This window comes from Dermacentor albipictus, chromosome 2, assembly GCF_038994185.2.
Source record: "Dermacentor albipictus isolate Rhodes 1998 colony chromosome 2, USDA_Dalb.pri_finalv2, whole genome shotgun sequence".
Lineage (NCBI taxonomy): Eukaryota > Metazoa > Arthropoda > Arachnida > Ixodida > Ixodidae > Dermacentor > Dermacentor albipictus.
In genome coordinates this window covers 209,941,969-209,967,828 of record NC_091822.1, presented here as the reverse complement: position 1 = coordinate 209,967,828, position 25,860 = coordinate 209,941,969, and the positions used below count along the sequence as shown (strand labels likewise).

At 46.2% G+C, this 25,860-nt stretch overlaps 1 protein-coding gene across 13 annotated transcripts in view; it reads right to left on the bottom strand.

The window, feature by feature from the left end:
• Window positions 1–12,067: 12,067 nt before the first annotated feature.
• The window catches only part of LOC135896760 (SRRM2 protein homolog rsr-2-like), a 249,410-nt gene continuing 235,617 nt past the window's right edge, over window positions 12,068–25,860 (bottom strand). For all 13 annotated transcript variants that reach the window (XM_065425259.2, XM_065425263.2, XM_065425261.2 and 10 more), the window contains one exon: window positions 12,068–12,411. In XM_065425259.2, the coding sequence (XP_065281331.1) occupies window positions 12,330–12,411 (82 nt within the window). In that variant the 3' untranslated portion in view covers window positions 12,068–12,329. The remainder of the gene's footprint in view (window positions 12,412–25,860) is intronic.

The following is a 25,860-nucleotide window of genomic DNA, read 5'->3' as shown; positions in this document are numbered from 1 at the left end:
ATTGTTTTTTCATCTACTTTAATTTCCAATAAGTTATCGTTTCTTAATTTCATTTATTAAGCACAAGTAATTTCCCCTATGTTGTCCTTGGTGGTAATCGTGGAGCTCGCATCTTGTTAATGTGACCTGCCGTTCTGAAGGCGCGTGTTTTTTCTGAATAGTACTAAATCGAGCACCCGAATTTACCATTAAAGGTGGTAACAAGAAAAATGGCGTCGTCGTCGGATGGAGCATATGACGGCAGCTGTCCGCCAGGAAACTGTCGAAAAAGGGAATTCAGTGGGAATTCTTCGACTCCCCAAAAGACTGAACTTGGAGTCGAAAGCGACAGTAATATTACGGGAAAGAAATGCATAAAAAAGTCACAGTTTCGCCCGAGATGCGAAGCATCGGTTGCGATAGCGAATTCGTAGACAGTTACACTAAGTATTGGCGGCGAGCAGTTACGGAGTCAACTGCATCAGAACGTCAAGTTGGGCCAGTTGGTTGGGATTCATGGTATGGGTTGTAACAGCGCACACAAGACAGGGACAACAGAAAGAATAAAACGACGACACAGCGCTGACTCTCAACTGACTTTTATTTAAGGTTATATATATATATATATGAGCCATTTAATAGAAACCATGACATGCACAGAATACAGATATGCGTCGAGGCAACTGTGACAAACTATATATATATATATATATATATATATATATATATATATATATATATATATATATATATATATATATATGTGTGTGTGTGTGTGTGTGTGTGTGTGTGTGTTAGACATATCTTCAATAAAAATCAATTGAGAGTCAGCGCTGTGTCGTCGTTTTATTCTTTCTGTTGTCCCTGTCTTGTGTGCGCTGTTACCATCCCATACCATGAGTTACGGAGTCGCCATCTATCGGAAGCGCCTCGCTGGCGTAGTATGAGGGATCACGCGGCGCGCACCTCATAGGTTTTAATTTGCTGTCAGCGATCACTGAAAACACCCCGCGCGAGCTCTCCCGGACATTTCTGTAAGTACTTTCGAAACAAGAGAAGTTTTTTACTGTCTGATTAATAATCTCGGGCAAACTTAAAGCACAGAATCGTTTACAGACGCTATCTCTTTACCGAACACGTAGTGAACGCCACTGCGCGCGGTCGCCGCGATGGAGTCTTCCGAACCGGCTTCTTGCGTGAAAGTTAGGTAAACGCTGAAAGCAAACTATGTGAAATATGCTTTTATGGTGTTTGTATAACTAAATGGAGCGTAATAGAATGAAGCCTCAATGCAGCGATCGCACAGATTCGCAGCGACCGACTGCGCATCTAAATGCTTGTCCGCGCGCACCGTTTCGCTTTCGCCATGTGAGCGTTTTCGCACCCTGCCATGATCTTTAGGCCGCAGAATATGAGCATTTGACAGTATACAAACAACTATTGTTGCGTGGGCGCTATCAGAGCTGTTCGAAAATAATTTCATTGTAGAGACTTCGACGCCTACGGGGACTGATGTGCCGTCGCGACGATTCAATTTTTTTCTTCTAAATTCTTGGACGCTTCAATATTATTTCTTGAGTTGCGTCGCACTGTACGTTTATCGTTGTTCTCAGCGTGCGATTTCTCGCTGCTTCATTTTTGTAATCCAGTGGATTAATTCATAACACAAACACGACCATATGCCATGCTTTCTTTTTAATGTGCTTCTTACCGCTCCCCTTCCACTCCAGTGAACTTGCCAGTATCTATAGCATCGACAAGTTCATAGACCAAACCCTCATGACATTAGTCGGGCAGCGGACTCGGGCGAGCGTCTTAGTGCGCGCTTTCCGCGAACATCGCAGACCCGGCGCCGTAGCAGAAATCTTCCTCGCATCTGTGCTTGCTGCATACCCGAGTTGTAGCCGGTGACTGTTTGCCGGTTTTATGTTTCGCAAGCCAAGCTTCAAGCAGCTTCTTGTCCTGCGGCTACGTGTGAGGCTGACATAAGGCTGACACCGGGCTCCGTTGCGTACGTCCGGCACTGCGGCACCGAGCAGTAGCCTACCATGTTGCGCGGCTTCAAAGGCAGCCACTACCTATTGTAGTGCTTTCAAGCGTTGTAAATGAGACACTCGAAGCGGGCAAATCTCGCGACTAAATGAGGACCGCAGCGTACGAGGGAATTTAAACTCTCGTTTTCAGCTCGCTTCGGCGCTCCCGAAGCAGCCGACGCGGCCGCTATGTCCACGTGATCCCTAATAGCACATCACGCCGATGGTAGCGCCAGCTTTTCCAGTGGTGGAGCTCGAGGCCAATAGTAGTTTTATAGGCCGTATAAACTTAGAAACGTTCGCTTATTGAATTAACAAGCATTTGTAAGCGCGCACAGGCAAACGTGAACACATCACACTCGATGACCGCGGGCACTCGCTGTCAAAACGCTGGCGTGAGCAAGCGCGGCAGCAGCAGCGAGCGAAGTCAACGCAAACAGCGGCAACAGCACGCACAAACATATGAGACAGATCGTCAAGATACGACGCGCGCTGCCCCGCAAAGCATGCATTTGCTGGCGGAGCCGCTCCCCTGCCTCCGTTTCGTGCGCGAGATGAAGCCGCGATCGTCAGCTCCCTTTGCGCCCGGTGACGGAATACGCGGTTGCTGCCGGAGCCCAATCCCACCCTCCCCCGTGGCACGACGGAAGACGGCGCGTTTGCACTCCGCCGCCTTCCCTCGCGGCGACGGTTTTCGCCCTGGGAACGGAACATCACGGCGACGACGCATAATAGCTATCGCAATAAAGGGAGGAAACGCATACGCGCTGTAAATACTGTGGAATGGGTCTCCTTGGTTTTGATACTAGGACCTTCCTACATGAATACGATTCTGCTTAAGGATGGTCGGTTTCGTCACAACTCTCACAGGCCACAGAAGTCGCGTTTGGGATGTTAACTTTTTGTAAGCCAACTTCAAGCAGTGCAATGAAGCCAACTTTGTCTACAAATAAACAAACTTATTCGGGCGTTTCGCAAATAAGTATGTATATGTTCTGGCCATTTATTTCATATGCCGATTACAACTACTTTGAATAAATTGGCACTTTGGAAAAGTTTCTTGTTCGGAAATAACTCTGCAGGTAAAGGGTTAAAGATACGCGAACTCAAAGCAAATAAGTAACTGCCAAACGAGCATTAGCGGCTTTGCTTCTTTGACAACCTTGGACAGTGCGACAATTAACTTTGTGGTTTCACATCGACTTACCCACAAAAGCGGACAAAACACGTACGTCTTTAGCATAAGACGGCACTCATAATGCACAACGAATGAAAATTAACTGGTAACCTGAAGAAACCAACGTGAACCTTCACTCATTCATGAGTGGGTAGCTTGATGCTCGGATGGCTCCCAGACATAATGCTGTGCCAAAAATCTCAGTCCAACAAAAGTGGTGACCGTGACACGTACAGTGCCTTGGGGAAATGCTTGAAGTGGTATGGCAATACCTGCTTTTCTGTTCTTGCTGATGCCATTTCAACGGACTAATCAGGATTAAATCATTAATCAAAGAATTGGTGAGCTAGAATAGCACTGCACAACGCACTACTGGTTATAAAATAATCACCAGCGCTTATCAAATGGGTGCCGCAGTGCAGTTGACCTGCTGAGGGGAGGCCGAGCCCATCCTTAAAGAAGAAGGGGGGGGGGGGAGCTGACTTTAAGCACTGGTTGAGCTGGACAGGCCACGTAATGCACATGGCAGATAACCGGTGGACTACTAGAGACAGAATGGGTACCAAGGGAAGCGCAGTGGAGAAAAAGCGCCAATCTTATCTCCTTTCTTGTGTGTGTGGTTTTGACACAAATCTCGTTTATGTCGGATAACCAACTAGCCCAGCAGTTCACTTTTCTAAAGCAGTTGAGAACCGCAGAAAATTGGGTGGTGACGAAATTATGAAATTTTCAGGTGCAAGTTGCAATCAGCTAGCGCAAAACAGGGGTTGTTAGAGATCACTGGGAGAGGCCTTCGTGCTGCAGTGGACGTACAAGCTGCTATGTTGCGCGGCTCCTTTTTCTGCGCGCTTGAGAACCAGCGCAAAAGTATTTTTTAAAGTATAGGGCGTTTCAGTGAACACTTTCAAATTTTTTTTATTGCCTGTGGCAGATAGTACAATCCTAGTCCATGAGCTGGCCTATTCAGAGGCGGACATTGCCTGCACAAAAATAGAAATGCATAATTGACGAAGTAACAAAACTTGCCTAATTAAATGTTAACTATTTATGGCACAAATTGCAACTCACAAATTCTAACCGGGTAGTTCGCAAGGTGGATACACTTGGAACAAATTCTCAGGATGACACTAGTTTCGAGATATTGATCCCCGAACTTTGCGGAGAAATGCATTGGCATTCCAGTTACTTTTGTTCTTCAATCCATAAAACGACCTTTTGTCAAGAAAGCAAGTAGAACGACTGTGCATTTTTACCGCAAGTTTGACGGCGCATATCTCGTAAATGGTATGATATGTTATGAAGAACTTTATTGGGTCCTGAAGGTTGATGCGGGTCGCTCCCATGTTGGGACTGTCAGGCTGAGCCCTCCAGCCACATCGCGGGCCTTCTGGACTGCCCGTAATTGGTCTGAGTGATGTCATCCACAAAACTGTTTTGTAGTGGATACGCCTTGCAGTCTCATCACCTAGAATTTGCAGATTGCAATATGTGCCATAAGGTAATTAGTTAAAAACTTAACTAGCGAATTTTTGTTAATTGTTCGATTATGCATTTCAGTTTTTTTGAATGTCCGCCTCTAGGAGTAGACCAGCTCATGGACTACTAGTGTGCTATCTACCCCAGGCATTTAAAAAAAAAAAGGTGTTCGCTGAAACGCCCTGTACATTCGCGGGCTTTCTTTCACAAGCGAAACATTCACTGACGATTACAGTACTCCTAATTAAATTTGAGCGCAGCTGTATACGTGTTTCATTTCGCGATATACTGGCCTGGTGCGGACAGTGTCCTGTGTGGCACTTTGCAAACGACGCGAAGTGTGGCGCAAGTGTCTCGCTAAGTGGGAGATCGCAAGGCAGCGCGTGGGTGACGTGTGGGCGCGATTCACAGTAGACGCCGCAGACAAACCTCTGCCCATGCAGCGCTTTGTTTCCATATACGGTTTCAGTGAACAGACGATGTGCGCTACTCTGGCACCATTTCATAGTCATCATTGCTGCAAAGCCAGTCATGCATGGCACTATGCTTCGCACACTTTCGCCACAGCCTCCTCCACTGCTTTTCTGCTCGCGCTCTCTGTGCTATCGCCATCTTTAATCCTTTTGCTGTGCTCGTTCTCTCAGTTATGAGGATGGTTAGGGACGATGCTGACGCAGGAACAGGCACCAAAGAGCTGCGCTATTAAAAAATAAAGACACGCAAAAGATAGAGCAAATAGAAATTGACAATTTTGAAGTCACTCAAACACCTGACATTAGACAGTTTTAGTATAGCGTACGCTATTCCATTGCGGACGCTAAAAAATAGCGGGTCGTCACTGCGCATGCGCAAAACGCTAAACGAAATAGCGGACGCAACGCAAACGAGTTAGCGTTAGCGTTTTTGCGGGGTTTGCGGAGCTTGCGGGAAACATGGCGGCGGTCCCGGCTGCCCGCTTCGAATTGAATTTGGCGTTGCTTTTGTAAAATGCACTTCGTTCGTAGCAAATGACTGTGTAAACGGCTTTCGCTTAGTCTCAGGCCGCTTCGACGACAGAGTATTATGGATAACCTCGTGGTGTTTTCGAGATCGCTTCTCGTTTCGAACGAGTCAAAGCCTAACAAAACAAACGTTTGAGATGTCAGCGCCACCTGTCGCTAAAGGCGCAAAATAGCCCTAACGACGGCATATGGCCTCTGAGATCCGAAGATATCGCCGGTCAACTAAAGCTGTAGAAAACGTGCGCTGCTTAGCGTACGCTATATTATAGCGTACGCTGCGCACGTTTTCTACAATTTTAGTTGGCCGACGATATCTTCGGATCTCTGAGGCCATATCCCGTCGTTGCGGCTATTTCGCGCCTGTAGCGATAGGTGGCGCTGACATCTCGAACGTTGCTTTCGTTAGGCTTCGACTCGTTCGAAACGAGAAGCGATCTCGAAAACACCACGAAGTTATCCATAATACTCTGTCGTCGAAGCGGCCTGAGACTAAGCGAAAGCCGTTTACACAGTCATTTGCTACGAACGAAGTGCATTTTACAAAATCAACGCCAAATTCAATTCGAAGCGGGCAGCCGGGATCGCCGCCATATTTCCCGCAAACCCCGCAAAAACGCTAACGCTAACTCGTTTGCGTTGCGCACGCCCGCTATAACCGCTATTTCGTTTAGCGTTCAGCGCATGCGCAGTGATGACCCGCTATTTTTTAGCGTACGCAATGGAATAGCGTACGCTATACTAAAACTGTCTATTATTGATGCAACTGTCGTAGACATACGCAAAGAAAAAATTACAAAAGAATTCACAAACAACAAAGAAAGGTTTCTTCATGTTGCTTTTAACAAAATACATTACTTAGGTTAGCTTTTACTGGCATACCTGCCAACCTGTGGACCTCGAAATACGGGAGAATCGCCGAGGGGGTGGGGGGATAACGATGAGGATAAAGAAGAAATCATGAGCCATTCCACTCTGTGAAGGTGGATGACCACCCAGGCTGCGTAGCACCCGACAAAGGTGACAGAATTGGTGAACTAAGGTACGAACACATTAACTGCCTTGATCGGTGGCCATAGTTACGAAAGATACACACAGATTTTTGTACATCTGCATTAATTTGAGTTATACATTCGCGTTTTCACTTTGTGATATATTGAGGCAAACAATTTGAGACCAGAATCACTGCACCGACTGGCAGTGGGCCAGTGCCGTGTCAGCGCCTTCGCAGAGGGAGGAGCAGTACGAGAACGCTAGCATGAGCGGCAGTGGAGCCAGCTGTGGAAGACAACCGTTAAAGGGACCCTGAAACGCTTTTGACGATTTTCTACAAACGTACCGAGTCGTTAGAGTAGGTCCTTCTGATCATTAATTGACAGATCTAAGTGCTCTGCGTAAAGCGTGTAATTTATTATAAGGTTTTAAAAATGCACATCGCTGCCGATCGCAGCGCACTGCTCGGCGGAATTTTAAGCCGCCCCTACCCATATGACCAAAATAACCCATATGACGTCAGTGGGGCGAGCTATCCGATTGGCTGACCAGGGCGCGTGATCGATAATTTTTCAAACTTTATGGTAAACAAATGATCTTCGTAATAGTTGGAATGTTAGTTAAAGGGACCCTGAAACGATTTTGGCGATTTTCTACAAACGTACTGAGTCGTTAGAGTAGGTTCTTCTGATTATTAATTGATGCATCTAAGTGCTCTACGTAAAGCGTGTAATTTATTATAAGGTTTTAAAAATACACATCGCTGCCGATCTCAGCGCACTGCTCGGCGGAATTTTAAGCCGCCCCTACCCATATGATGCAAATAACCCATATTACGTCACATGGGCGAGCTATCTGATTGGCTGACCAGGGCGCGTGGTCGATAATTTTTCCAACTTTATGGTGAACAAATGATGCTCGTAATAGTTGGAATGTTAGTTACTTTGTTTTTGTAAAAAGAAAATAACTTAAAGAGAATACACAAGAATAGTTTTTTAGTACGCTTCAGCACTTCCGGCACACAGCAAGTGTCGTCTGCTTGTGTCACAACGTACTCCATTTTGACGAGAGCTCTGCGGTCAGAGTCGGTCTCACTCTTTTCGCGAGCACTATGATTCGACTTTGTTGCCTTGTGGACTGCAAACCTAGCGACCTGCAAACCGCGAGTCCAGTATTAGGGCAAACGCAAGCGCAAGGGGACAGGGTCTGGCCGCTTGACTGTGCCGGGATGAGCCACGAGATGAGCAGAAGGGCAAATGTGAACGGTCGGCACGGTGCAGCCACCTGGTGGCACAGAGCTCAACCATACACAGTAGCAGCAGCGAAGTGTATTCTTTGCTGCTGGTGTGTATTTTTCGCAGGAGTGTAATCATCAACACGTTGATTTATAGAGGTTTAAAATGCTTTACACTTGGTTAGAGCAATATTAGCACTTTGTTTGACTGGTTAAGCGCTGCGCCAGCAAGTGTCTGGACCGTGCAGACCGATTAGGCTGCTCACGTACGTCTACGCTAAAGTTCCTTCATCAGCTTGAGTTTATGCCTCCAGTCATTTGCCGAAATGACCAGCTTGCCTGTTTTTAGCGGAGTACCGGACACGTTCGGCGCTACAACAGAATGCTCGCAACGCACACTGCTTCGATAGCTCTCGGTCGACGGCCAAGCGGCTAGCGGAGAGGTCTCGCGCAGGAGGGGGCGTGTTCCTATACAACCGGAAGTGAACGATGTGACGTCGCATCGGGACGCTGAACCAGTGAAGGCGGAGCTTAGCGCCGCTCGCTCGGCGAGCGAGTCGAGGAGGAAAAGCATAGCTAGGGAGGAGGGTAACTTCTAATCGCTTGCAGCTCCATTAATACGTAACGCTTCACTTAAATTGTGGTGCGAATGTTCTACTTAAGCTGTACCCTACGCGCCTACAAAATTTGTTCGAACCGTTTTAGGGGCCCTTTAATTTGTTTTTATGAAGAGAAAGTAGCAGAAAGAGAATGCTCAAGAACAATTTTTCAGTACACTTAAGCACTTCCGGCACACAGCAAATGTCGTCTGCTTGTGTTACAACGTACTCCATTTTGACGAGATCTCCGCGGTCAGAGTTGGTCTCAGTCTTTTTGCGAGCACTATGATTCGACTTTGTTGCCTTGTGGACTGTAAACGTAGCGACTGGCAATATGTCAAGCTGCGACATCGTGTCCCTCTGCAGGGCAGCGTACGAGCGAACTGGCTGCTGCGCATCGGACTGCCGCTATCCGATCGGTGCCAGGATTTGCACGTTTGTGGCCGTCACTTTACACCGGAAGATTACTAACGCACTAGCGTCTCGCGAGTCCCGTATTAGGGCAAACGTAAGCACAAGGGGACAGGGTCTGGCCGCTTGACTGTGCCGTAACGGGATGAGCCGAGATGAGCAGAAGGGCAAAGGTGAATGGTCTGCACGGTGCAGCCACCTGGTGGCATAGAGCTCAACCATACACAGTAGCAGCAACGAAGCGTATTCTTTTTTGCTGCTGGTGCGTATTTTTCGCAGGAGTGTAATCATCAACACGTTGTTATAAATGTTTAAAATGTTTTACACTTGGTTAGAGCAATATTAGCGCTTTGTTTGGCTGGTTAAGCGCTGCGCCAACAAATGTCTGGACCGTGCAGACCGATCAGGCCGCTCACGTACGTCTGCGCCAAAGTTCCTTCATCAGCTTGAGTTTATGCCTCCTGTCATTTGCCAATATGACCAGCTTGCCTGGGGCTAACGGAATACCAGACACGTTCGGCGCTACGACAGAATGCTCGCAACGCACGCTGCTTCGATAGCTCTCGCTTGGGGTCGACAGCCAAGCGGCTAGCGGAGGTTTCGCGCGGGCGGATGCGGGCTTCAAAACAACCGGAAGTGGACGATGTGACGTCGCATCGTGACGCAGGAGCAGTGAAGGTGGAGCTTAGCCCAGCTCGCTCGGCGAACGAGTTGAGGAGGAAAAGCATGGCTGGGGAGGAGGGTAACTTCTAATCGCTTGTAGCTCCATTAATACGTAACGCTTCACTTAAATTGTGGTGCGAATGTTCTACTTAAGCTGTACCCTATGCGTCTACAAAATTTGTCCGAACCGTTTCAGGGGCCCTTTAACTAGCGAGCAATGGCATGAGCCATTGCCGATAGTTTTTGCTCACAAATTTGTTGACGGACACGGAAAAATGCACGGTACCCTAACCATAAATGGCTTCACTGAAAAATTTGATTCAGTAACGTGAGAAACGGTTCTGAATGGCTACCAGTACAGTTATAGGCATTTCGGTGTTTATACCATAACGGAGCATGTATAGTTAAGCAACACAAGCGCCCGTCCTTGTGCTTCTATTCTTCGTCCCCGTTTGTTGGCGCACAAAAAGTTTTAGGATGAATCTGTTTCAACTAGGCCGACTCTCAGTCATACTATATGCCTGCGACAGTGGCTCCTTTTGACTTTAACGCACTTCACCGCCTTGCCATTTATAGCTTTTATAACTGAGCACCTCATTTCGCACGTGCCCGTAGTAACTGCTTATTTACTGTGGCAGTGGATGGCAAGGAAACCGCAGATGCCATGCTCTTTACTTTCATACATGTCTGGTTTTAAACTATCATTTCTGAATATCAGTTTGACCAATTTAGTTTTTTCTACAAGTGGAAAGATAAAACAATTTCATTGAATGCACCACGTGTTGTATTGGTAAACCAGTAATAAATTAATGTTAAGGTAGCATATTACTAAGGTAAAGAATCTGGCATCTCAGTTTCCTGGCCCTCCGATACCAGCAACTGCCAACCCAGATACAAAGGAAAATGTTACGGGCAGAAACAAGTGCCAAAGGATGCGCTCGGTTATGAAAGCTAGAAACATACGTCAGTAAACCCTCAATATCATTATCGATGAAAGAACTTGAATATTCTCACATGCATTAAATGAAACCTTTATTAGTAATCTTGTGGTATCTGAGCTTTTGTTTGTGCTCACCTAAGCAACATACCAGTGTCTTGCGATGTTTTGAGTGGTACTACAAGTACAGCTGTGAAAAGTGCAAATCTGTTGTTGGAAGTTTGGGCTGCATGTTGTGTCATGTGCCTTCTACATCCGTGTTGTCGTGCCTGCAGTACAACAGATTAGCCGACGTTACCAGCGTGTTTGTAAACACCAAAGTGAGCCAAGGAGATTGCAAGAGTTGTTACAATGTCACTCACTGCATCATTTTTACTGCCCTGGTGTCGATGTGCTGCTTTGGGCTTCTGTTCAATTGCCCAGTTTATCTGAAAAGCTTAAATCTCGGTTCATTGGTCCCTACAAATTCTTACAGCAGAGCACATGGATGAACTACCTGTTGATACACAGTGGTCTGACCGCCACTGCTGTGCAACAGATCATGCAGGACTCCTGCCTCAAGCCCTTAAATCGGTGTTTTGCAAATAGCCAACTTGAGGACAGGCTGGCCGCTTTCGTGCACCACAGGGGGCAGTTGTGCAAGCATTCACATGAACCTCTTCTTCATCTCTACATAATGATCACTGGCACTTCGTTGTCTTTCGTGTGTTAGCTTGGTTTGCTGGAATAAAGTATCTACTCAATTGTTTCTCTTCAATGTGCATTACTGCAGCAGACTATGGGTTGTACCTATTTCACTCCCGTCAGCCGTGTCGTTACAACACTCAATTCCTTCACAATGCAGCCTTTTCAGTACGAGACTTCCTCCTCATTGTGCATAAACGCTTTCTCGTGGGTGCAGCATCCTTGTTCCACTCAATGTGTGGCTGCTGCATTACACCACTGGCAACCATACACATGCAACAAAATCTGGCATGTATTCCAACCTATGATTAACGTACACACGAGTCATGCACATGTCTGCTTTGTTGCGAGAGCATGCACCTGAAAAACTGGCTCATGATGCCAGGTACACTTTAGCAATGGCACAAAACAAAAAGGCAGCACCTGTGTCCATCCTCTGCATTCCATGGGACTTGCTTGCAAACAAAAAAGGGTACGCCAAGGGTTACCCACAGTCAGGGGGAAGACACAAGATGGAGCATTACCTCCAACACCACTGCTTACAGCAATTGCTTTACAACTAGCAGGGCAAAAAAGCAGCAAAGAAATACACTGCTAGTGTACAACCAAGGACCAGTAATGCAAAACAAAGTTTTCAGGCATTGCGTCCACAATAATGAAAACTAATAGTGCAGCATATTAAAGCGCAGGTCACCGACACATGTTATAGTGTCGAAAACATCTAACACTTGCCAGTCATGTTCATCCAGAAACTGATTGGACGACCAGTTCTAAAGTAGTATACACACATGTAACACTGTGTACTGCTTTCCCGAGTGCAAATATTACTTCACTCACAGTATGAAATGAAACCACATAATGAATTGCCAACATAAGCCAAACAGAACACACATGAAACCATTACTTTATTGCCGCTTTTTTCTGGATGGAAAGTCCACCATAAGCTATGTATGGTGCTACTATGCTGTCAACATAAAAGGTAAAATCTCTCTCCTCGTCCTCCCAGAGGCCATGAATATGTGTAACAATGAGATCGTGGCAGAAGTCTCCCAGTTCCTCTCTAAGAAGTACGAGGAGAGAGACTTAAAACGGGGGGAAAAAGAAGGAAAAAAAGGAAAAGACAACAAAGGCAGAAAAATGGCGGGTCACCGCCTTCGGCGACGATGGCCATGCCGGGAGCTGCTGCGACTTCTGCTGCTGCTGTACCTCACTTTAGCATCGGGAGCCCTGGACCCAAACCAAGCACAAGTGAAAACATAAATTCAAAAGAACAGGGACAACACCCAAGAGCTGTGCCCCCCATGAAACAAACACTGACTAATGCCTAAATGCGCACCATCTAGGATCCTAAACCCCCGGCTTTACGCTCATGGAGGGCATAACCGTGGCAACCTACCAAAGATAGATGCCCACAAAGTGTTAAAATTAATGTTTCCTGCTAAATGACACCACTTTTTTTAATTAATGCTGCACAAGGTGCTTTCATTACAATGTACTGCAACTGTGTACTGCTGACATTCAGTTTTGAGATGCCTGCTACAAAGGATCATACACAAGAATGTAAAGCGCTCAGGTCAGCAAACCAAATGGGGGAGAAAGGACGTGCAACCAACACCAGTGATGCAAGCGGGTTGCAAACAAAGAAGGAGCCATCATGGGAGGAAGGAGCCCATTCGCTGGGCAGGTCAAATTAAATGTTGCCGCTATTGGTAATAAATTTGGAATTCTATTTTGCCATGAAATGGCAATGCGTAGCCATGACTGAGCTGCTCTGTCAATACCATCATCAGTTTATATGCACATAATCTATCAAAAATTTAGTGTGTCCTTTTAGGTGCTAGAATAAGTTCTCCATAACGGAATGGAGATTGACAATCTATAAGCAGCAATTACAAGGCTGCATACATGCAAGCCAATTCAAACATGGTTATATCAGCTTATCAGTGACTTTTACAACTGCGTAGAAGAGACAAAAGATGGATAACTGCTAAAATGTTTGACAAGCACTTAATAGTTTTTGTGAAATCGGAGTAGGCTTAATAATTCTTGTCACAGTGTGGACAGTACATTATTTACTCGCCTGTAACATGTTCTTTTATGATTTTTGTAGCTTGATCTTGACCATCATGTTTAAAACAAATATCTTAAATCTCGCAGTTTTTATCCAAGTCAAAACCAAACTTGGTTTTTGTTGGAATAGATGCCATTTTCGCTGTGCTTATGCAAAGCCTCCCATATACTTTTCATGCCTGCCCATCAGCTATGGCGCGCCCATGCCACCTCCTTTCTTGTCATCCTCTCCAGTCGACTTATTTTGCTAGCAGGGGCACGCTTGCCCCACAATCGCAGCGCAGTTTGTTCATGAGGAAAGCATGCAGAGTGAACTTTGTAGTGGACTTCTGTGCATGATATGGTGCTCGATTGTTGTCCTTCACTGCAACATGAGCAGAAAGTGCACCGAGTACTCTTCGTGGTGGCCTTCCATGCATTGGATGCTCTTTTGCTGCTGTTGTGGTGCGACTGCCGTGAGAAATGAACCGGGTGAACTTGTGTCTCGACCTGCTTGATCGCAGCTGTTCCTGCATTGCGTTTTCACTGTTCGTTGACCACTGTTGCTTTTCTGCAACAATGGATATGTCGGGTGCTTAAGTGCCACTTCAGACGAGATGGCGTACTGCTGAATGCCTTGCTGCACATCCTTCAGCAAATGCAAAGTGCCAGGTATTTCGTATCACGAAATTCTCGCTGATGTAGCCTTACGCGAACAGTGACTGAAAGTTATCTCAAGAGATAACTGGAGTCTGAATAAAACATTGTGTTATTCCACTGTGTGCAGTCACCATTTTGTTGCTTCTGAGTTCAAAGAAGGATGCAAGATGAAAGGGCTTCAAAAAGGTGCCATGCTGAGTGTGTTTTCTGAATACCCTTCGTGTTTTCAACCACAGAAAAACGCAGAAAGTGACACAGCCTCGAGGAAACAGAAGGCCAGTGCTTTGAACGATCCGCCAGCACCTAAAAGGCGAGCTGTTGAAAGTCAAGGGAAGCCATTTCAACCGCAGTGTGATGACCCCCTTGCGAGACCTTTGACAGGTGTTTCCAACTAATCTGGAAGCAATCAGTGTGAAAAGAGCAGTGCGGCTGTTTTCGTCATCTGCACTCAAGCTCATAAGAGAACAAGCAGGCCACACATGCGACGCTAGCTCCGCACATGTCAGACCAACTGCGCTGTTCGTGGACACAATGTAGTGTTAGTTTGTTCCAAGGGACGTCAGTAACTGCACTCAGCCCATCCACAAAAGGAACCCTGAAGGAAAGCAGTTCGAGTCTGAGAGCGACGATTACCTAGAATGGCTCGCTACAACCTTTTTGGACTATCTGGAAGACATGAAGCACCAGTGCCTAGCAAAGCAGTTCCTAACTAATGAGAGAAACGAAGCCCTGATGGTAACCACATGCTCGAATGTAGAATGTGTGATTTATCTGCTTAAGGCCATCCTAGGACTCGGGCCTGCCAGATAACTGAGCAGAATCTCAATAAAGTTGTTACCACCACCACCTGCTTAAGGAGATGCGCTTCCACTTTGTTCTTACCAGGAAGATGTCATCTGACTATAGAATCCTTCTTTGGGTGGCTGAGGAAATCGGCAGGCAGCAGCGATCAGACAGGGGTCCAAGCTATGCTGTCTGGTATGCCTGGTACACACTAAAGAAGGGTATTGCTAGGGCTCGACCACCAGCAATGTCATGGCGGCAGAGGAGAACAGCATACTGACAACTGCTGTGCAAGAAGAGACTTACCCGATGGAAAGTGCTGTTGGACAGTTTCCAAGCGAAGCGACCAAAGTGCTCAGGGAGCTTCTCAGCAGAGATAAAGCAACGCTTCCCATGCCTGAAGTGGCAGCTCTCGCAATGGTAGGTAGTTACCTTGCGAGAACTGTCACTGAGAACATAGCTTGCAACGAGTGTTTCAGCTTAGTCACAAAGCCTGCCTCCTCGGCACCGTCAGGTACTCCAATCCGACACCAGGATAGAGGCAGTCTCCTGTACCCTTTAGAGAACTTCTCACTGCATTGTACTGCTTGAGCAAGTTTGTTGACATAGTTCTCTGTAAAAGGAGGAACTTGCAACATCCGCTCAAAGAAGCCATGGCTAAGGCTGCCTAAGTGTTCTGCGAACAAGAAGTTTTTGCGTGTGAAATACCAGGGCACCACGAAACGCTTTTGGACTTTCTCTTGACCTATTTCTCAGGCCATTATTTGTGAACTATGCAATGAAGATTACCAAGCATGACTTTGCCAAGGTTTTTGCAACAAAGCCCCTTTCCCGCAATGTGCTGAAGCTCTAATGGGTAAAAAAAAAATAAATAAATAAATAAATTAAATAAATAAAGGTTTTTGTAACGTGTTCGACCACCGACTACTTCTGTTGCATCTTTCTGCACACTCACACTTCAGAAATGCTTCCTTAAATTACCAAGGGTTCTCAAAGGCGTGCTGAAACGACCATGTGCCTTATTGTAAACAGCTTCACGGCTGGGAGAGTTGCCCACTCAATTCTGGGACGGCAGCGTTACCAACAGCGAGGTCGAGCACGAGGCTCGATGGCCGGCTTGTATTGCATTCGCTGCCGATTGGTGGGCATGGAAATTATAGCGGAGGCTATATTTGTGACTTGTTACTGGTGTTACGGTTACGGTGCGGCAGTACCCTGTGGCCCTTCACACTTCGACTCTCATTTATTTGTGACGTTATGGCGACGTAGCACATTTTGTTTGACGCCTGCTTCGAGAGATGAACAATTTTGATAGCTGAGAGGATGGTAAACTCCACCGTGGCTCTATGACAACGAATCGATTTGCGGATGGTAATCCAAATTTGGTGGGAAGGGCTCCATGGACCTCGTAGTGGCCTGGTAGCGTCCCCAATTGATATGGTATTGCGGCCTCTTAAGAATTAGCCTCAAACAAGCTTGAACATGACGTGATTCTCGGGTGATCACTTTTGGAGATAGTTTCGCTTTTGCGAGGCTGGCTTGTCCCGGCACTGAATCCCTCGAAAGATACCACTGAGAGCGGCATTGATAGCGAGCTTGGCACAGCGCCAAAAACACTTGTTGGGGACCTTTTCAGTGCCATGTCATGCAAAATTTTGCGAAAGTGAAAATATCTCTGAGAAGGATCAATCAAGAGAACTTTTTTTCCGAATTCTGATTTCTTGAATAAAGGCACCATTTCGTCTTCTTTTCATCCCGCGTTATATTCACGGTTTAACTTTTTTTATCTTGCTTGACTGCAAAGTCGACCGTCGTGTTACATTTGAGTAAATATGGTACTTGAAAAAAATGACACTTTTTGTTACACTTTGCATGACACTGATGCGAATATATACATATGTCATGGTTAAATGATACCTTCATTTATTGCCAATGACAGCCAGCACAGAATGGCATAATTATGCATGTGTGATTGCTGTCCGGTCTGACCAAACTGATAGATGCGGCAATAATATGATGTGGAAAGTACACAGAAAGTTATACCCAGTGTTGCCATTTTTTTAGGGATTTTGCTAACGCACCATTAAAAATCTTCTTGAATGTGCAAAAGCTATTTTTCTCTTTTTTTTTTGTAAGCCTACTATTTGCTCTAAACATTTTTAATGTTAAAGGGCATTGCAAAGAGACACTTTCAAAGACCTACAGGCCATTTTGCTACTGTATTTTATGTACGTTCCATTGACACAACACCTGAAATCTGTTAGGACCCAGTAAATGTTCCCCAAGAAAAAAACACTACAAGCAGTAAGATACTAACCATGCACTTTTACTTTGCGTACTGTCTGGCTGATTCATTTGCACCACTGTGAATCAGTTCATGATAGTGCACGAGAAGGTCAGAGCAGCTCTGTAGTTGAGTGGTGGAGACGTGGCCACACAAAGTGCAGATGTGGCCACCTCATGTTTGTGTGTGTAGCAGGGTGACGGGGCCAGAAATTACAGTTTGCATGTGGGGCGTCTTTAAAAAAAATGGCTGTGGCTTAGCTAAGGTTAAGCCCAGGATGCGAAGCATACTAGCCTTTATTTTAGTTGTTGAACCACTGTTTAGCCTGGTGAACTGCTGTTGCTTGGCTATATTTGGTTCGGCTAGACGAAGAAACAACTCATGCGTTACTCTGCTTCGCCTTCAAGAGTGGAACGCGACAGCGTTCCCGTCGACCCGCCAAGGGGTGTAAGACAATGGGCTACGGCGCAGCGACTACACGCCCCGCATTGGACGCGGTAAGCGTCGAGCAACGCAGCGTTCGGCGCGGCAACGAAATGTGCGCCTGAGCAAGCGATGCACGCCTGAGCCGCATTCACTAGAGGCGCTTTTGTACCGCTTTGAGGCATCGTACTCGTGGCTCAGTGGTAGCGTCTCCGTCTGACACTCCGGAGACCCTGGTTCGATTCCCACCCAGCCCATCTTGCAAGAGTTGAGCCAAAGCCACCTAGAAAATCAGTCTCTGTAGCACGCCGCAACCTTCGCTTCTCATTCCAACGAGCAGCTCTGTCTCCAGGAGGCATCTCACCTCGTGAGTGTCTAGCAGAGACAAGCGCAGCTGCTTATATACCACCGCAACGCCGCGAGCGACGGCGCGAGTTGGAGCCCCGTTTCTCCTCTGTCGTGACGTCATGGTGTCACGTGGTATTGAAGGCGACACCGCCGCGCCTGAGGAGCTGGGTTGAGCTCTCGTAATATGCTTCGCATAAAAAAAGAGCAGGAAGCAACATCCTATTTGTGCTGGAAGCAAGTGCAACTGGACCTGCCAACATTAAGATTAGAAAAATACTAGGCGCCAAGCCCAAAGATGCCAAATTTCAGTTCGAAATACTAAAGATTGCTTTAGTATTTAAGATGCAGATCGTTTGTTCAAATAATTCGCAGCTTTTGTTCTGTAGGAATGCTGGAAACAGACACACTGCTGAAATATTCGTGAATTTATGAAATATTCACTAACAATGCCAGAAAATACGGTAGTTGTTAACCCTGTTTGATGCTTCAAAATGCTTATTTAAGCACAGAAAACTTAACGCATGCCCATATTAGCATTTCTGATAGGTTGGAGTGAAGTTTCATGTGTGGACTGCGAGTTATAATTAACTGCAGTAATTAGGTTGTTACTCATATAAGATTTTATTGTTTTTTGTATGCAAATGTACTCTACATGGCCAAAGATAAATGTCAACACTTTTTGCAGTTATGCTTGATGTGGAGCTATTTTTAGGCATTATCGGGTTACAAACAGGTTCAGTGGAGTGGGAGGTGCTGCTGGGGGCGTCCGTCCAAATAATCCAGTGGGTCCACAAAATCGGGCTCTGAAACTTGGTTGGCGACAGTATTTGCATATTTTGAAACAAACTCTGCCCTAAGCTGCACGCAAATAAAAAATCGTAAGCTAGTTCCCATAGGCCCTCACGTCACAGCCTTTGCAAGTTGGGCTGCTGGGTTTTCGTCGGTGCAGGTGCGGTTCAGTTTTGCAAGGAAATAAATGCAGTATGCAGACAAGCTGCATTGTAGTGGGTTGCACCAAAACATATAAAAAGGAGGCTCAGGTTTTTAAAGGTTCCTGCTTGCGAAAATCGCCGCAAGAAATGGGCCACTGCAGTAACAGGTGAAAGTTGGATTTAATACCAGCTCATTGGCTATGTGCGGCAAACGTTTTGTGGCGGTTTGCAAACTTCCGCGTTACTTTGTGGTTTGCGTGACATGCGTTACTGCTTAGTACCACCGTTAATAGCATGTCATTGCAATTTCTTATGGCACACGGGGAAAGCTAGATTAAAATCGTCCTCGAATGTGTGTGGAGCGAGCAGATGAACTTCAAAGCATGCCACATTAAGTTAGATAGTCTAACACACTTTCACATGCACAGTAAGCTAGATGGTCACGGGTGCGTTAATCGCAGTGCAGATGTCATAAACGCGCCTAAACGTGTTTACAAATTTCCACGTGCGAAAGAAAATGTGCAGAATGTTAAGAAAAAACCCGCTAACACTATACACTGGACAATAGAGGATGGGACACACACGGTGCTGTGTGTGTCCCATCCTCTATTCTGCTGTTTGGTGTACATTCTTAGTGCTGTTTTTTCAAACATTATGGAAAACCACCAAATCGCCCAATCTGCCGTTCTTCTTCAAAATGTACAGAGTTGGTTGTTCTTGCAAACGAAGTGCGATTTTTGCGATGCTTCACCTGTGGGAGCAGGACATGTGGTGTGATTCAGCGTCTAATCTGGTGTCCAACTTGTCGTTTTGACAACCGCCCAAACAATTTATAACAAATTCTATGAGTTCTGACAAAATGAGGCGTCGAATTGAACGCCGGACAAATGATCGGTTCCCTGATACTGCTGCACGATGGAGCGAGCAACTGGACGACGGTGGCCAAGAGAGCAGACTGCTATACATGCAGCCGGTGTTGCCGCCGGTCCGATCATCCAGCTGAGGCAACCACTGCCGAGGGAGGCATAGAAATCGGTGACTGTTTGTTTTCCGCACGAAATAATAATCAACAGAAAAAAAATTATGTTGAGCATGCTCCCATTCCACTGAGTAGTGCCCAGTACTAAACCACTGGTGTGACCGCGAGCAACAATCTGATGGAATTTTGTCCGACGAAAAGCATTCACCCACCAAGTCAAGTACATCACCTCACTGAAGCAGCTAGTCTGCAACAAAGCTCTCAGTGATGAGCACTTTGCAGCTTTGAACAATCTTGAAATCGCAATAATTGGTTCAGCATTGACGAAGCAAAGCAAGCTTACCGACTTCTTTGGGAAACAATAAGTGCTCCTGCCATTTCGTTACTATATTCTTGATTGTCCACTTATTATGAACGTTTGGCTATAACAAACATATTCTGCATGACCGTGACGGTCATTATAAGTGGGCTCAACTGTAGTACATTTGCTCTTTGCACCGATGATTGCGAGAGAACCAACTTATTTAAGCCCATGTTAATGATGTTGATAAAATAAGTGCACTATGACGAGTATTGGCAGGATCGCAAGCACAGTCAGCCGTGACTGCCGAGGTCAGAGAGCTAGACCTACTGTCTCAACCAGAGGCTGCTGCCGAGCCATCACTGCACGGCACACTGTGGCGAATTCACCGCTCGCACAGACATGTTTTGCTTGGCTACGTCCGTGTAAAACGAAGGAGCATCGTGCAGAGACGTTCGTTTTCGTACTTCTTGACGAGGATACAAAGTCTTCCAAGGGCTCCGTGCTAGACGTGCACGGGTGCTGTACGGTTACCATTATCTGCCATGTTGAGTTTCTGATTGGCTGTCGAGAGGTCGCGAGATTTGAAATTTGTGTTGGGAAGCAGAAGCTTTGCAAAACGTGTTTCAGCACTTTTACCAACATGATGCGAAGTTGTACATTTCTGTCGAAATAAAATTTTTCTGGTCCAGGTCAGCTATACAGTCGAAGCCTGCGACAACAAAATCTTGAGGCAATGAAACTCTGCAACAGAGTATTTTTGGATCCCTGTTGGACGCCTATAGACATCAATGCATTTCATATCTCTTGACAACAAAACCTTTTTTGACTGCAATCCCGCATTAACTAAATTTTCCGAAACAGTAGTTCCCATATTATCGACTCGCGTAATGCTAACGGTGTCGAAAAAATGCACAAATGCATTGGGCCATTAAATTGCGCACGTGCTTGTGTGGCTGCTTGCTGCCATTTTTGTTTACAAAAAGAACAGCAGCAGAGCAGCTGCACTTGGCAACAGGCGACGCCAATGATAATGATGATGATCTTGATTTATCCTTTGCTACGGGCGAGTACTGTGCAGTTTCGGGACCAGAAATGTGATAAAAAAAAAAGGGCAAAATAAAGAAGAAACAACATCTCCTGTGTGCCATCACGGTATGAGCTAATGTGGAGCAGAACACCTGCGTGGCATACAGATCAATAATCGCCAATTAGCCAAATCGACAACTGCACGTGTCGATACCGATGACACTTTGTGCTTTGTGTACTACACACATGATAGTGTGTGCACAGTGTGGTTGGTGTGTGAGGGTTGGTGCTAGGGCGCATCAGCTGTGCGTGGGATGATCGGACTGCCTGCTTTGCCAGCCTGTCAAGATGCCGCCTCAGCCCCCCCCCCCCCCCCCCCCCCCAAGACGCGGAAATCTTTAATGCTACATGATAAGGCTGCAATTATTGCCCAGGTTAAAAAGAACAGGAAGAAGATGGACATCGCTAACGAATTTGGAATTATGTGCAGCTCGTTATCTACTATTTTGAAAAACAAGACCTCCATCCCTGGTGAGTTTGGAAATGCTCCAAGTGCAAAGAAGCGTCAAGTGCGCCTACAGAGAGTGGCTGACTTGGTGTCTGCTGCCAAACATTCAGCTTGAGCGTCCCACCAACGTGGACTTGTTCAGGGCACTTCAGATGGTGGCGGCCGCATGGGTTGCGACGTGTCTGGCTGGGATCACCAAATGTTTTAAGCATATCGGCTTCATCGGCACTTGGCAGGCATAATGCGCTGATCCAGTGGCAATGAAGGAACATTTTGCCAAAGGCACACTCGGTGACAGTGCTGCCGGCGCAGTGCCACAACCGCTGATCAATGCATGGGGCAAACTCTGTGCCGCAGAAAACGAAGCTCCAGATGGCCTCAATGCCACCGCCGAATTTGCTTGTGCGAATGAAGACATTGTGCGCAAGGACACGGCCGACGAAGCCATAATAAGTAACTTGTGCAAAGCTGATGATGCCAAGGACCACCAAAGAGTAAAACATCAAAAGAAGAATGATATGTTAGACGCCTCTGACACAATTAGTTCGTTTTTTCACTGAGTACGACTATGACGTGGACCACTTTTTGTAGTGTGAAGGCAGAGCTATCAAGTTGCTGCAAGGCTAGGCTTGGCAAAGTAAGCTTACCAACTTTTGGAAAAAATTTTTCTGTCTTTTCAGTCTCATTCTCGTGCCAATGAAATCCCCATAAAAACACTGTTTTGCTTTGCCCAGTGATTTTGTTATTGCAGGTTTTGGCTGTATTACAATGCTAGTGCTTAGAAAATAAAGTCAACAGTACTCCACAGAAGGCGCTGCCATGCATCTGCAATTTTGTGAATTTGTGGTGGAGTTTTCAAACAGTGTTGCATCTCAACACCACAAACATGTCAATTGGACGTTTGCCACAAGCAAACACCCGCCCATCCATCAGCACCTGTACAGACATCAATGTAGCGTGGACACAGACTCTGGATGGGTCCCAAAAAAGGCCATCACCACATTACCTGGCAGCTTGAGCTAAGGATGAAAAGAGGATAAACAACGACGACAATCTGGGAGTTGCAGTTCAGCAGACGTCTGCGACGAGGCAACCCTTCACCAATCCACCAGCACCTATCCGGAGATCAACACAGCGTGGACACCGACTCTTGACGGGTCCCAAAAAAGGCCATCACCCCCCCATTACCTAGTAGCCCGAGCTGAGGATGAAAAGGGGGGCCAGAGCCAAGGTTACCAAACAACGACGGCGACCTTGCATTCGCAGGTTGCTTTCTTGCCACATATTCCAAACCATCGGGCTTTGGAGGCGGAGTTACTGCGGAGTGTTGCGAGCATGGGCGTTGTATCGCAACAGAGTCGATGATTCGTATGGCGATTGACGCAGTGGGTTTCGATGAGGACAAGCTCATGGATGCCTGGGAAAAGACATGTCACTAGAAGGAAGAGAGGGAGGAAGAGAAGAAGCGTGACATAATGGAGCGCGAGAGGAAAGAAAGAGTGGGAGAGAAGAAGAGGCAGCAAGAAATTGAGCTCGTGGAAATAAGACTAGACATTGCGAGATCAATGCGCAGGGTGCCTCCACAAATTAAAAGTGTGAAAATTACGAGTTTGCTTCAGCCATACGAAACAGGCGATGACACCGGTCTCTACCTGATTAATTTATGATGGATTTATAAGAAGCGATCATTTCACCAGGACATATGGGCGGTGCGGTTGTTTGAGTTGATGCCGGGAGAAGTTGTGCAGGTCGTAGTCCAACTGAGTGCAGCCAAGGCAGGCAGGTACAGTTTGGTGAAGGCGGTTTTGCTCGCTAAATACAAGCTCTACGTAGAGGAATTTCAGGAGGAACTGGTTTCCTCGATTGAAATTCAGGAAGAAGGTCTGGCAGTTTGTTACGATGGGGAACACAGTGCGAAGAAAGAGGATGCAGTAGCTAGCTCGGGAGGTGTAGTTAAGCCAGAGGAGGAAATCCTTCCGATTCAGACGCTGAATTATGATGAAGAACTCAGTGTGTAGAAAGAGGATGAAACAGCTAGCTTGAAAGGCATAGTTGAGTCGGAGGATGAAATCTTGCTGGTTTCCTCAACAGAAATTCAAGAAGTTGGTCAGGCTGAGAAGCCACCAACAGAAACAAAAGAAAGGCACTCCAAACGGAACACCAAAAACAGTGGCAAGAGAAAAAGGCGTCACAAATTCAGAATTGCAGCAGAGAAGACAATGTGGCCGAGTAAATCTAAAGCCACTAAATCCTACGAGGAGCGCAAAGAAATATTTAGAAAGGTGCGTATGCCGGTTGGAATGTTTCGAGTTAGAGCATGCCCGTGTCATCAGATGAGGCTGAAAAGAAAGCGACGTTCGGCGCAGAGGAGGACAAAATCCAGAGGTCAATTAAGTTACCCCTCGTTTAGTTCTTGAGTATTAGCCTGTATGACACGGGAGAATGCAGTGGTCAGGTGACGCGACCTGGTCATAACAAGAAGTGCATTCCAAGGGCAATGCCAGAAAAGCAGGTGGACAGTACGAAAAGTATTGGGGTCTGCAGCGAGGAAAATGACATAAGCGACCTCTGTATTTCCGGACTGACAAGTTTGACAGGAGTGTTCAGACAGCGCCCACCACGAGTATGGCTTAAGGAGACAATTTTTGCACACACAAAGTTTGGAAACTTTCTATTTCGATATGTCGTTTTTTTAAGCAGATGGACTTCATTCTTTTAGATACGCTTGCACCGCGAAGTCCAGGTTAGTTGTTAGAAACCTGTAGTGGCGCGCTTTAGTATCAGTTCGCTAAAGGCTCGGGAGTTTTTTCTTTGAAAGTAAAATGCGTTATTTAGAGGAGCCATTGAACTGCACAATTTAGAAAGGTTAATACTGTCCCTCTGAGGAGTGTTATGCTCAGACACAAAGAAGCAAAGTATTGGTGCGTGTCTTGCACGTGTGTTTATCAGACAGCAGCGCTTGAGAATCGCTTAGAGCGGGCGTAGTAGTATTGAGAAATAAGCTCAAATCTTCATTAGTTTGAAGCACGTAATTTTGGCAACATTTCTTGTTGTTTTTCATTAGTGTGGGTCCTTTGTGGACAAGAGAAAGAAAATGTTAATGCATGAGTTGCATGAAAGTTGAACATTAGCGGAGCTTATTTGGAAAATGTGGATTGCTTGAAAAGGAAGCTTTGTCTTCACAGCCTGTACTTGTCTCGCCAGACTCCTGCAGAGAATGCATTCTCTCGGGTGACGCCAGCAACCGTGTTCAAGGTGTCATCCTTGCCCAAATTAACGAAAGCAGTGAAGAGGATCCTGTGCTGTACCTCAGTTGAAAACTGACACTGCGAGAAGAGGCTTCTAGCACCACGAAGAGTGTTTTTGCATGGTATGGGCACTTCAGAAGCTTGGATGTGATATGCAAGGCACTAAATCCACGGTCGAGGGCGACCAAGTATCGCAACCTTGTGCCTTCACACACTTTCATTGTGGAGAATTGTCGTCAGCTCAAAAGACAAGAAATTAGGTCACAAGTGGTTTCACCTGTTGAGGGAGTGATAACGAGTCACCAGACGAGAAATTAAATGCTTAGTCTCCGACATTCTTGTGTGGCATGCATAATCCTGTGACCAGGAAGTGAATGCAGCTAAGTGTGCACACATTCCCATTTGTTGCAAATAGACCTCGAAACTAAGATGCCGAAAGACCAGTATTTTCATGGGGATGCTGCCAAACCAATGGTGACAATTATTGCAATTGTGTATATGTTGTCACACACTTTGAAAGAATAAAAATTGGCGTTCTGAAGTCCCGGCAAGGCTTTGAACTTGAACTCGGTTTGCTATCGAGGCTGCCGTACGTGTGGACATTGGCCAACGCTGTCCAAGTGCATGCCGATGAGCTTACCCACTGCATTTTATGTAAGTACTCTACCAAGAGCATTCTGGTTTAAGCAGCATTGTCTGCTAAACACCATTCAATATCTGTGGAACAATTTCTGTTGATATTTTGCTGTCAGTGTTGCTGTCTACTAAAATGTATTTGAACAACCACATCCATTGCGTACTAAAATCGCATGGATCTAGAGGGGCATCTATCTCTGGTAAAATGGCAACACTGGGTAGGGCTACCTGCTCATTTCAACGTCGCGTGCGCTGCGTGTTCCATCCAATGCAGCTGCAACCTGTGTGAGGATGCTCAATTTACACACTAACGTGGCGGCTGTTTGGGCGTGTTGGTAAAACATGACAAAGGCTTCAAGTGCACAACCACATGAGGATGGTGAAAGAATACCGCCTTCTTTCACTGCCCTCAACTGGTTGTGCTTAAAGCTGTTGTTGTTACTTTCTACAGCCCTTGCTATGTTTTCTTTCTTTAAAGAAACGGGTGAGAGGGTGC